This window comes from Acanthaster planci, linkage group LG11 (genome assembly GCF_054643075.1).
Source record: "Acanthaster planci isolate LZ-2023a linkage group LG11, COTS_SCS, whole genome shotgun sequence".
NCBI classification, from domain to species: domain Eukaryota; kingdom Metazoa; phylum Echinodermata; class Asteroidea; order Valvatida; family Acanthasteridae; genus Acanthaster; species Acanthaster planci.
In genome coordinates, this window is record NC_141787.1 from 15,878,577 (window position 1) to 15,891,130 (window position 12,554).

A 12,554-nucleotide genomic window follows, 5' to 3' on the forward strand; every position below is an offset into this window, starting at 1 on the left:
ATCATTTTTTTTCCCGGGAGCCACCAAGGTATGAGCAATTTTCACCGGACCGTCAGTCCTCATCAGCAGTTTTTGCTAATATCTATAAACAACTACGATGTGGTAATTACCAAAACTGAATTAGTTTCCACTCTCCTGAAGGCCTCATTATTAATTGCCCTGGTGAAGAATTCAGAAGGAATTTACCAAGTGCTAATAAGTACTACGCAGATAAATTTCGGGCCGACCGTGAGTATTTATGGGTGCACCCTCGTATTTAGGCCAGAAATATGTCCACTGAGCTCATTGATAACTGTTATAGACTCAAAATATTCCATATTAGAGGGTCCTGAGAGTCGTGGAACTGGGGAATTGAAGAACCGTTGAGACTGAACCTCTGGGCCGGACTCAGGGCTTCCAATTCTGAGCAACTAGAAAAATTAATTGGTCAACCCCCCCCCCCGAAAATTGAAAGGAAAATGAAAGAGGACTCGCGGAACATTATTTTTCTGTGGAGCCTGAATACCTGTGAGAGTTGTTAGTATTTTTAAAATCAGTATATTTGTGAAGTATGGGGATTTATCACTGCTGTCTATGGGAATTTATTTCCAGTGGTGCACCCTTCTTATGTCTTGTGGTATGTCCATTCACATGGCAGGGCGCCCTCAAGTCCTGAGTTGGTAAACATGTACCCAGGCGTCAGGGTAGTGAATTTCATAGGCATTGCGTTTGGTTTGATGGCATCGGTCTAGTGCTCGTGAAATGCAAGAGTGCATGTATCACGCGTTGCAAGTGAGGGGACGTGATTGACTGCATGCTACCGTACCGGGGACGCATTCTTGTCTTTATTACACCGAATAAAATGGCTAAAGAGGAGGCGAAAGTCGTAATCGTCACCGGTGCAAATTCGTGAGTACATTTTGCAAAAGAACTGACCTCGTGTGACCGAAAAATAAGTTCCGTGTTTGTGCGGTCGGCGAGGCCGCGGGCCAAGTCAAGCGGTGTTGTTCCCAGCGGATGTGGCCGGTGACGGGCACCGCATTGTGGTATTGGGCCAGATGCAGTGGAATGGGTTGAAAGGAAAATTCGCAACGCCTCTCCCGAGACTTGGGAGATGGGAAGAGTGCCATATACATATTTCACAATTTTTTTCCTACAGTGGTTTATCACTAAATATCAGCCAACAGAAAGTCATAAGTTAACATTTTCTAAGTAAAAAGGCTAATTTACCGGTAGTAGGAAAAATATCAAACTTTCAAAGCATTTACTTAGAAAATAAGCCTCATTACTAGTAGTATAACCAACATAGGCCTATAATTTTTCAGTGATCAGTCCAGGTTCATAGCCTTGTGCATGGGGTGTCTGGTGAAGATATGAAACTCTTTCCGAAGTAATTAGGCCCCCTAGACATGCTCGAGGAAACAAATTTTGAGACCAGTCTTATGTGTCTTATACTATAGGGTTTATGCGCAGGGTGTCAAGTGATTTCCATGTTACGTGTACATGTACATGTATGTACATGTACATGTATCTAGAAATCACTGGACACTCTTTGCACAAACCCCACAAGGCTGGTCAGAAAAAGTGTTTTCTAAGTAATACATGTACTTCAGTCTTGTTTATAGAGGTTATGCATTTAAGCAGAGTTACGGGGCCAGAGCTTTGTATCATCAGGATAGGCTCAAGGAAATCTTTTGTGCATTCATTGTAACTAAATTAAAGATAACAAAGGACAGCCTCCAAGGCACCAACAATGCATAACCTCTATATTTTCTCTGCGAAATTTGACTTTCACCCTCTAAAGACAGACATGTCAGTGTTTTAAAAAATCAGTGATCATGACCATGTATGGAATTCTTTTTAGAAGTTTAGCACTTAGTCTTTAAAACTTGTCCCGGTTTCAAGTCAAATCAAGCCTCCTACATAAATCTAACAGATTCCCCCGCCCCCTTTTTTTGAAGTGGCATTGGCCTGAGTTTTGCTGACCGCCTTCTGACCTACGATCCAAGTATTGTCCTGTGCTTAGCCTGTCGCAACCCCAGCAGGGCAGACAAGGCCAAGAAGACCCTACTTACCACCCACCCAAGTGCAAGGATAGACCTTGTACGACTAGACACCAGTGACATCAAGGGGATTTTTGAAACAGCCAAAAAAATCAAGAGAAAGTGAGTACATGTTTTCCCCATTCTTCGTCAAAATGGCAGAAGAATGATATATAAAAATATATCAGTTCAGTAGTCAGAGGCAAGGCAGTGTCAATTTGTTAATGAATGTATGTTTATTGATCACATATTTGTAATCTGTTCAGTTCCTTGAAGAAAGCATTAATTTCATGTTTTAAATGAAAAGCTGTCAAGTTATCAAAAAGATTTCAATAACTAAGTAGAGATAAAAGGTTAAAATGTTAAATATTCATGCTTGCTATTTATCACATGGAGAAATTGAGGTACAATTTTGGTAGATGGGAATGAGTTCATGTCCTCTTCTGTTTATCTTTCCTTTTGCCTTTAGATATTCTAGTATAGACTTCCTGTACCTGAATGCTGGCATAATGCCCGTCACCCATTTGAACTGGAAACATATGCTCAAATCCATCCTCACACCGTAAGTGCTCAAGTTTGTGGCTTTGATATAGGATCAGAATAGAGCTGTTGAGCCTTAACCCTAACACCCTGCCCTAACCATTCTGTCACCCTCCTTAATCCAACAACATCCAACAGCTATGAAAATGTGAAGCCTGCTGAACCCAACAGAATCCAACAGCTTGAACAAAATACCTTTTGTTCACTGCTCACATCAACAAAATCCCACACAAAGAGCCCACTGTTGGATATCGTTGGGTTCAGCATGGTTAGGGTTGAATAAGTTAATGATGCCAATTCTACTTAGGTCAGTCTCAACTAGTATTTGTAATCGTCGTTCGGTTGCGAGTGGTCCCATTTTATTGCTGAATGGGTACCCAAACTGCTGCAACTTGGTATGTAGCGGAGCTAAAAGAAATTCACCTACTTGTTTGAGCAGAAGCTAAAGTGTATTCTATAGTCACTTTCTTGACTGGATATAACTTTGACAAAATCCTATGTTTTCTTTGTGAAGAGAAGTGTCATATTTGTGGAAGAAAATGTTTTCTTTGTGTGTAGACTTAGTTTTATTGTTGAAATCTTCACAGCATTTGCTTATACCAAGCTTATACCGATTATGTCAACATGATTTTGGTCATCAGATGTGACTTGTGCTTGTGTCTCGCAACAAATAGGACACTACTGCCAAACCAGTATTCAATTTTTCTGCGTGCATTTGTTTGGTCGGATGGTTTCTTTTTTTAAACTACTTATTAATTCTGAAATACGTGGGAGTTTTTTGATATCACATGTGGTAATTTGGTGCCTCAGATCTCAAGAGCAGCTTCCACTTTTCAACAACTGTTGGAGGTTGCTGCAGGTTTTGTACATGTATGGTAAAAACTCCAGAGAAGGGAGCACGCTGGGTGTTCCTCCTTATGTTGTGGTTTGGGGTTTAAGGAGATACCTCGTCCTCTCCTGTTTGCTTCCTCTGTAGCTATCAAGACAGAAATTACTACCATTATCTGCCCTGCCCTCTTTCACAAATGTAGTGAACCCCCCCTCTTTTTGTGAATGCTAGATCTGCCATTGTTACAGTTCCATCGATTGATGACAAAACTCCCTAATTTTTACGAAGGTAAATTTATACTGGTACCAGAGCATCCCTTTATGATCAGTCAGTGTGCATAATTTCTGCTGTTCCAAAACAGCACCCGTGAATGTACAGGCAAGGTATGCATCTCTGTGAGTGTAAAACGGTCTGCTTGAGTAAGCGTGACGTCACTTCAGTCAAAACCACTCCTACTGTGCATAGACTGACAGTATTTTAAGAAAGATCTGTCACTTGCTTAAATGTACTTAGAAGGTCTCTGTGCGTAGAAATAACCAAAAAAAACAGACACACCAGCATCCAGAAACCTGATAGAAATTTGTCCTTTTCAAATTCTCACTGAGCATGCAAACAATGGTTCTCTCTCTGTACTGCCTTATGAGAACAAGGTCACTTATATTTCTGCTATTAGATATTTTTGGAATATTATCTCTGTTATCAATACAAAATAACAATACATGTATAAGGGCATAATACAATGATTCGATTCCTCTTGAGGTCACGAATCACGACTTTCTGATAAGAGAGGTGAAGCAGAGTTATTGAAGCCTTATAAAAAATAACCCTAAACCCCTAGGATCCTGCACTAGAAAGCAGACTGAACCTCATAAAATCCAACAGGTGCATGCACTTGTCTATGTACTTGTACATGCAGGTTACTGTACCAAACCTGATAAACTCCAACAGAATGAGCCCGTTGGAGTTTGAGTGATATGGTATGGATGGGTCTATGCAGTATAGGATGACTTGCACTGAACAGTACCAAACCTGACAAAATCAAGCATAGTCCAACAATTGATACAGCAAGCCAGACACTGCACACAGTGACCCGTGTGTGTCCCAACTCACACAGAATCCAACACCATCTCCCTGGGCCTTTCATCCCAAGTCTCACAAAATTCAACAAGAAGTTCCTCAGGTACATGTACAGTACCAAACCTGCCAAAACCTCACAAAACCTGCTGTTGGAGTACGGCAGGTTTTGGGCAGTTAGGGTTAATGATTTTTAAATGCTTCAATTTGTCCAATTAAAAAGTTACAGGTTTTGTGCACACTTCTGTTGATTTTAAATAGAGGAGGATATTATACTTTTATATATACCATATCTGTGGGTTAGAATTTTAATATCCATATGCTATATTGCACTTTTATGAGTAATGACAGTTCAAGTGTATAGTAATATTTCGAAAGCATACCTAATATATGCCAGGCAGGTGGACCAAGGTTTTATTATTATCGCTCTTGTTCAGTAAGCACAGAAAGAAATCTTGAGACCATGTCAGCACTGAGAAAAGTACTCAACCAAATCACAGAAATCAAAATGAACATTAGGACTAGGTTTTATATATATACTTGACATTATTGTAAAGTTTTTAAAGTTAAAATTTGAAAGTTACTTTGGGGGAATGTCAATAAATTTGTTGGTATTATTCAGACTGTCCAAAGGTTTTCAAGCTGGAATACAATGCATTTAAGTCAGTTTAGCTTCATGGAAATATTTTAGAGAAATCAAGGTTATCAAGAGCAAATGTTATTTTTCCACTAAATCACAGGCTAATCACAGATACCTTGGGCAATTGACAACGGATGTAGAGGTCATCTGTTGGCAATACACTGTAGATGTGGTTAGGAATTTTAACGTAACAGTGTCCTTGTATGGAAATCAATAATCGACCCATATCTGATTCTTTTCAGACTGCAGTTGATTGACATGTTGACAACGGGCGAAGGCCTCCTGAATCTCCAAGACGACGAGACTGGAGACGGACTCAAGTCCATATTCTGCACAAACCTCTTTGGCCATTTTGTTCTGGTAAAGCCCACTTGGCAGCATTTGATCAAATTTGACCGTGGTTGACAAGTTTCTCATCTCTACAAATAGATTTCCAAATGGAAGGCCAGGCCCTTAATTCTGCAGGCCAATAGACACTCCAACTGTATAGCAATGTGTTGTGTCCCTGAGCAGAGCACTTTGTCAGTTGCTTCTGTGAAGCCCCCCTCCCCCGAAGGTCAGAGATGGTTGCGGCTTTAGAGCTTCCTACTTTTTCCACTAATCTCCAGTTAATTGTAAGTTAGTAATGACCTATGTACAGTTACAAACATACTTGGAAGAAATGCAAACTCAAGATCATTGAACTTCTCAATGTATATCAATGTAAACATTTCCAATTCATTTCAGTGCTTTCGTTGGCAATTCTTTTTTCCATTATGCAGATTGCTTTAGTATTTCTCTCTCTATTCAGAAATTCATTTGACTCTGATATCTGAAACTCTCCTAGATACAAGAACTGGAGGACCTCTTGTGTCAATCCCAGGCCCGTATCGTGTGGACATCGTCTAGCAACGCTCACAAGATGCATTTCAGCCTCCAAGACATTCAGCACAAATATGGGTAAGTAATGGAAAGGGTTCCATCAATCAGCATGCAGCTCTAGAATATTGTAAGAAATGGACTGATTTTAAATTGGAAACTAAGACAAAGACAAGAAAAATGGGTAGTTATGTTATGAGGACCATAAGAGAACATCACCATTCCTCAGAATATTGGTCTAGTCATTTGTTCCTCTTTTTTTTTTGCTTCTCTAGAACTCAGGGATACAGCTCATCCAAGTATGCCATGGACATACTCAACATTGCACTGAATGAAAAATACAATGAACGGGGTGTCTACAGTCACCTGACCTCACCTGGCGTCGTGGCAACCAACATTACCAGCACTTTCTTCCCGACGTGGATGTGGTCCATCTTTTACCCCATTTTCCTGCTGGTATGTGGACATTGAGGTCAATGCGGTGCCCATTCATTCTTGGCCCAGTTTTCGTTTGCATATTATTTGACCTTTGACCTTAACGCTCCGCAGTTGCTGGCCATTGTAAAATTGATGGACGCTTTTTGTTCCAACGCTGTTTTCATGTTTTTGTCATTACTTGCAGATCCGAGTTTTTGCTCCAAGGTTTGTTATTGAGCCCAGTATAGGAGCCGAGTCCTTGGTAAGAAATTACACAAAACATGAAATTTATTTCACCGACTATACAAACCATTGTATTTTGCTAAATCTTGCTTGGCAGCATTTTCTTTGAGGCAAAAGTATTGAAATTGAACAGAACCATGTTTCAGTATCATGATTATCTTGCTTTTTCAGTTGTGGGTGTACAGAGAAGACAGAATCAGTATTCGACCAGACAGAAAATACACCAGCTACAGCTCTGCCATCGGCAATAGTTACATCGTACCGGAAGAGGTAAGTACTTGACAAATATACTGGCATCAGATGTAGGCCTAACGATAAAAGCTATAAACCCATCGGGGTTCTACAAATACCAAAGTCTGCAGAAATGCTGGTACGCAGTATGCATGGACAGTTGTCTTGTGTGAAGACAATACATATTCCACAAATATTTGTATTTACCATTGGCACAGATTTTGTTTAAAAAAATGTCAAATAATCAGCTGGAGGTTACTGCTGTCTTAATTTTTATTTTTAATAACGAAGATATATGCTGAGAAATTGAACTCGTAAAATATTCATGTGGCCCCCATAGCACGTAAATTTGACAATAATACTAATTGGCAATTTTGAAATCAGAAACTTTGCATGGCAGTGGCTGAACCGTAGGTTCACAGATATATCATGTACAATAAACTCTCATTTGGAAGAGCTTTAGTTCTGAAATATGGTCTGCATCGTGGTTTTATGAAAACTCAACCCACCCAACATTGTTCGCCAGGATCTCATGCCGAGTTCAAATTAGTGCCTCAAATGATTTTGGTTTGGAGTGGTGGAAAGGATTTAAACTGAATCAGCAAAGGGCAAATGAAAAACTTAAAACAGGTTTTATGACTTAGAAAAAATATGTCATTTTCACTTTAAAAGTACTTTTCAGAAGGGGGCAAAATATTGAAGTTATTTTTCTCACTTTGTGTATTTAATTCCAGGTTGATTATGAGTCCAAAGAACCAATGATTCTGTACAGCCAGTTAGACAAGCTTTATAAGAGGTTCCAGGACAAGTATAATACAGGCAGAAACACAGAGGAACAGTGAAGAAACTGTCAGATCCAACATCTACTCTGTCTGGACTCATTTTTCACCTATCGGGGTGAAAAAGAAAAAGGAGGCTTATACAACTCAACTTCAATATTTTTAAGTTGCAATGCAGAAGTGTGTCCATCTGCTTTTGTTATATGTACAAGAAAATTCAGTGAGTGGGGTTGTGCCGCGTATTCAGACTCGACTATTTTTTTTTCCTGAATATTTCAGTTTGCCAAATGTGACCTCACAGTTTTTGTCACTACATTGAAGACGGAGTTAAAACCTTTGAAATTACATAACATATCTTGACCTTCAAAGCAGGGCGGTTGTAAATAATTTTCCATGATGACTTTTATAATATACTTGTATATACATAGAAGTGAGAGAAAAGAGGTGTTAATGACATAATATCAGGCATGCAACCTCTTGATGATCTGCTAATTTTCCTCAATCATCCTGACTTTCCCGTTGCACGACTCCCACATTTACCTCGTTCTACAGAAATTTACATTTGTGAAAAGAATTGTGTGTGATTTATCTTTTAAAGAGGTTCAAAATAATGGAACTGTGGAGACAGTACATCTGTAAACTTGAAAAATAAGTATAACATTTTTAGCAAAGTTTTAGCCATATTTACACATGCAAAGTGAATTTTGTGCAATTTTAATGTAATATTTTATTTAATTCAATTTGAAATTGAATAGGGGTGGAGTTTTACAGTGATTGTATTTGTGACCCGCTCTGCAAAAAAGGTATTAAGTTGCGCGATGCCAAAACACGTAGTGGCCTGTTCTATTAGGAGAGGGCAAAATTTCTTCAAAAATGTAATTTTGTGTTTTTTCCTTTAATACTTTCTATAATATTTATATTTCCAGAATTTGTGACTACAAACATGGAGTTGGAGACTGATGAATAAAGATGAAAAATTGATCATTCAGTAGGAAATCCTACATTGCATTGTGTTTCCAAGCGCTACACTTTGAGCTTTTTCTCAAAAAGTGCTTTTATTAAATCCGAAAATGTGGATATACAACTGTCTAAATATCTCCAGAACGCAGTGCACTACAGGGGTCATTCATACATCAAATTGTAGCTTTTGACGTACAGAATCCAGCCACATCAAAAACTCATAACCTAGATCTTGCAACTTATTACCCATTTTTCTAGGGTCGGTCACATATTTGTTGATAAAGATCACATAATTTCATGGCAGTAAATGGAATCTTAATTGAAAGTTTGCAGAAGTAACATTTCCAAACTTTGTGAAACAAATTTACATATGACGGTGTTTAATAATTTGTACACTGTCAGTTGATCATTCCAAGTTTTTCTTTTTCCATTGTAGAAAACAGTAAAATGACTGGTTGAAAGTGAAATGAAATTGCCCATTTTGATATTGCTCCTTTACCACAAATGATAAACCTTTTTAAACTGAAATTTGACAGTTGAAAGGAAAACTACTGATGATTTCAAGATGTTTTGGACTGGTTGCACGGGATGTATGAAAGCCATGTATGTATATTGATAAGACAGTATTTTTCAAGCAGGTGTAATTCACTTTTGTTTACGAGAACACCTTATAACTGATACCTTAACTTAGATGGCACTCTTTTCTTTTAAATTTAGGTGATGAAAACAACTTCACATGAACTTGACAACAGCTAATATATACAGAAAACTTTACCATGTTGGAATATGTGTCAGCAACTTCAAATAAAATGCAAAACATTGTAAAGTATTTCACTTTGGCCAGTTTTGTCGAAGCTTTGTCCAGTTTAACTGGAACATTGAGATGCAAAGGCATCTTAAAAACTGTTTTCAACTTACAGCTGGAAGTACGTACAATGATGCAGATGATTTATAAAAGCATGAATATGTTTACCAGTTGGTAGTGCATGATGAGAGATTCAAAGCAAATAGTTTCCGTTCTTCTCAGAAGGGTTTTCTAAAATTGAAGATGGGTATCTCGTCTTTGTGAACTAAGTCCACCTTCCCTGCAACTTTCTTACAGCCAGAGGATGAAAATACTGGCCAGTCATCAGGAAAATATGTCAGCTGGTCCGACACCCACTCCAGACGCTCCTCGCTTGGTGAAATGTTCTTGCACTCAAGCCGACGTCTGGCACACTGCTTGATGTGGAATTTCTCCAGGGGCAAGAAGGGAATACGGACGTAATTGTCTGGATGAAGCCAATTCCTAAATGTATCCAACTTGTCCAGGGTTGCTGTGAGGTGCTTCCAAGGTTCCTGCCAGCTGGATGTCTGGGTGGTGAGGCTATGTCGGTCATGACCTCGTCTCATATTGGTGATGAGGAACTCGCTGATGGCTTGAGAACCAATCATAGTCATAATGATGAACATTCTGGTTCCTTTTTTTAACTGCGATGGAAATGAGGTGTTGATCCCAGATAGGACTTGGCCAAGTGCTTGGGTAAGGTCATTGGGTGTGTCGTCTTGTAGCTCATCAAAGATGAAAAACGAGACACAGCACGAGTTGGGTTCCACGTTCTCCTTACCTCTCACCCAGTCTTCGATGGTATGAACAAACATTTCTTTCGACTGCTCTTTCTGTCTCAGCAAGAATACATCAGAACTGAACAGATGAATACAAGAGTCTCTCTCGGTCCCTTTCAACACACTCTCTGTGATGATGTTGGCGGTGTGGGTTTTGCCAACCCCAGAACTGCCATGAAAGAACATGATAAGGTTGTGTCTGCTCTGAAACATGTTACTGCTTAAGGCACTGATGATCAGGTTTAATGCAGCTGGTTGGCCAATCAATCCCTTTTGAAGTTCACCTTTTACATATGTGATATTCACGTTTGGGCATACACTACTTGAAGCAAACATGGATATAAGGATTTTCGGAGTTCCAAACCACCAGAATACTATTAACCCGATGAGCAGTACCAAAGGAATGAGGCGTAATAGGGAACAGGCACAGGAGGCTAGAAATCCACGTGATGTGATCTCATGGGGATGATCTTGCTCCAAGATCCCCTGGTAGGGATCAGAGCTACCGAGGCTCCTTCCAGGCCTGCTCGTGCCTTCTCTTGGTAGTTGAGGATCAGTCCTTTCCTTGGGTAGGTGTCGCTGTCGCAAAGTGTGTGAATCTGGCCGTCCGTAGTTGCCTCCATCTGTCTGGTTCAGTGGTGATCCTCTTCCATCTGTGAGACTCCTCATTGACATCTTAACCCCTGGTGATGCCTTCCTCTCTCTACCCTTGTGAGGAGACTCGCCTCCATATGAATCTCCATGCTTTGTGGAACTTGACAATCGACCAGTCCCCTGCTTTGATTTATCAGGTGATCCAGAGATAACGCTGGGAGCAAATGGGGATCCCTTGGGAGAATTTGGGGGTAGGGTATAGCAGAGGGTATTCTGTAGACAAACTGTTCGGTGTCCTGATGGAGAATCAAAGACTACAGCTCTGGACTGCTGATACAATCCGGGTGCACCCGAGGAGCTGACTGCCCCAACAGGCATGATGGCTTGAGATGAGGTAGGAGACACCTGTAATTGAAGAAACAGTGAAGGTGAAGCCGTGGAAAAAAACCTCTACACAAGATTCAGCACATTGGACAAGCACACCTGTCATTGCTAATGCAGCCACTGGTCAATCACATGCATGTAGCATTGGTCCATCATCTTTTATTATTTTTTATTAAAGTCCGGATTTTTCTGCACAATCAACCAACACAGCAGGTGCATTTTGTCCGCAGATCAGAAACTGGGTCAATCAAGCCCAACAAGATCAACAAACCCCACTTCTCCACTGAGCAATCAGTTCAAAGTAAAGCAATATGCATGTATTTCAGATTCAGAGTTGAAAATTACAATTTATCATGTATTTATAACATTTTTCTATTCTTGACTAGCACTCTCAAGTTCTGTTCTGGGCCCTTTCAATTTTACCTTCTCATTCACAAATGGCCATGTCAGGGCCAGGCAATCCTTTGGTGGACTGTCATGCCCAGAGGGTAGCATCAAGACTGGGGGTGGTGGCAGGTTGCATTCTAGAGGCTGCACAGGGGGTGGTGTGGTCCTGCTGGGGCTTGGGGCACGTGGTAAAAACATCATGGGTAAGTTGCTGCAGGTGCAGACACTGTAAAGAAAGAACATATTATATAATAAAGAATGGATTGTAAAAGACATATTTTACCTCCGTCTGTGCAACTCTCTTCAGTGGTAGTACCACTGAAGAGAGTTGCACAGATTGAGGTAAAGTTCTGGGAGTACCACTGGTACTCCCAGAACTCTGCCGTTTCTTGTCCACCGCCCTCCCACAAAGCCCATCAGCAGACCTCGAACCCCGGACTTCTGGGGTTTGTCATCTCCAGCAGATGAGTGGTTTTAACAAAGAAACATGCCATCCCATTATTTTTTTAAATTCATCATTTATCAATTATGCACTTGAGCTACATCCGTGAGTCTACCAACTGCTTTCTCTGTTGTATGCGACTGAACTATACTTTTTAATTTGAAGCTGGTAAAAGTAAAGTGGAAGAAAAAACCTCTGACAGGCAACAAATGACATGGTACCCCGACGACAAACGTTCAAAATATATCATTTTGGATCTAACATGTCTAAGGTTACTGCCTAGGCACTACTTAATGTTAGAAATTTACCAGGAAAAGATACTTTTACCTTTAACATTGAATTTGAAACGTTATCGTGGTTATTAATAAAAACGGCACTGTTGACGCTTTCTTTAATTTTTTTATTTTCTTTGATAAACATAAGCGAACTTACACGTAAATCGGTGATTTTCGATTATCTGACTAAGAAGTGGTCAGTGCCCGTGCTGTGCTAGCTGCTGTGGTGAATGGAGGTCACAGGTACTAGGTCATAGCGGGAACGTGACTTTGAA

The 12,554-nt window shown here is 40.0% G+C and overlaps 2 protein-coding genes across 3 annotated transcripts; one reads left to right on the top strand and one right to left on the bottom strand.

Annotated features, from left to right (window-relative positions):
• Positions 1-722: 722 nt before the first annotated feature.
• hsd17b7 (hydroxysteroid 17-beta dehydrogenase 7) lies at positions 723-9,421 on the top strand. The gene is made up of 9 exons (XM_022229443.2): positions 723-888; positions 1,941-2,144; positions 2,491-2,583; positions 5,347-5,464; positions 5,931-6,043; positions 6,238-6,418; positions 6,585-6,641; positions 6,794-6,892; positions 7,588-9,421. Exons 1-9 carry the CDS (start codon positions 794-796, stop codon positions 7,693-7,695), a joined length of 1,068 nt encoding a protein of 355 aa, XP_022085135.2. The 5' UTR covers positions 723-793; the 3' UTR covers positions 7,696-9,421.
• LOC110976299 (torsin-1A-like) lies at positions 7,785-12,545 on the bottom strand. 2 transcript variants are annotated; one of them, XM_022229442.2, is made up of 3 exons: positions 12,437-12,545; positions 11,599-11,788; positions 7,785-11,196 (listed from the first exon to the last, which is right to left on the bottom strand). In XM_022229442.2, the coding sequence occupies exons 2-3, from the start codon at positions 11,761-11,763 to the stop codon at positions 9,616-9,618; spliced, it is 1,746 nt and encodes a 581-aa protein (XP_022085134.2). In that variant the 5' UTR covers positions 11,764-11,788; positions 12,437-12,545; the 3' UTR covers positions 7,785-9,615. The 2 variants fall into 2 exon arrangements, with proteins under 2 accessions (XP_022085134.2, XP_086999175.1); XM_087143049.1 differs by lacking the exon at positions 12,437-12,545 and adding an exon at positions 12,332-12,410.
• Between the last annotated feature and the right edge of the window lie 9 nt (positions 12,546-12,554).

What these genes read in the sequence shown, in the direction of transcription:
- hsd17b7 (XM_022229443.2), top strand. Translation starts at nt 794, where the DNA reads ATGCTACCGTACCGGGGACGCATTCTTGTCTTTATTACACCGAATAAA. An exon ending in GCCAAAAAAATCAAGAGAAA is followed by an intron (nt 2,145 to 2,490) that starts GTGAGTACATGT and finishes TTTTGCCTTTAG; the next exon opens with ATATTCTAGTATAGACTTCC. An exon ending in CTCAAATCCATCCTCACACC is followed by an intron (nt 2,584 to 5,346) that starts GTAAGTGCTCAA and finishes GATTCTTTTCAG; the next exon opens with ACTGCAGTTGATTGACATGT.
- LOC110976299 (XM_022229442.2), bottom strand. Translation starts at nt 11,763, where the DNA reads ATGATGTTTTTACCACGTGCCCCAAGCCCCAGCAGGACCACACCACCC. An exon ending in GGCCATTTGTGAATGAGAAG is followed by an intron (nt 11,197 to 11,598) that starts GTAAAATTGAAA and finishes CTTCAATTACAG; the next exon opens with GTGTCTCCTACCTCATCTCA.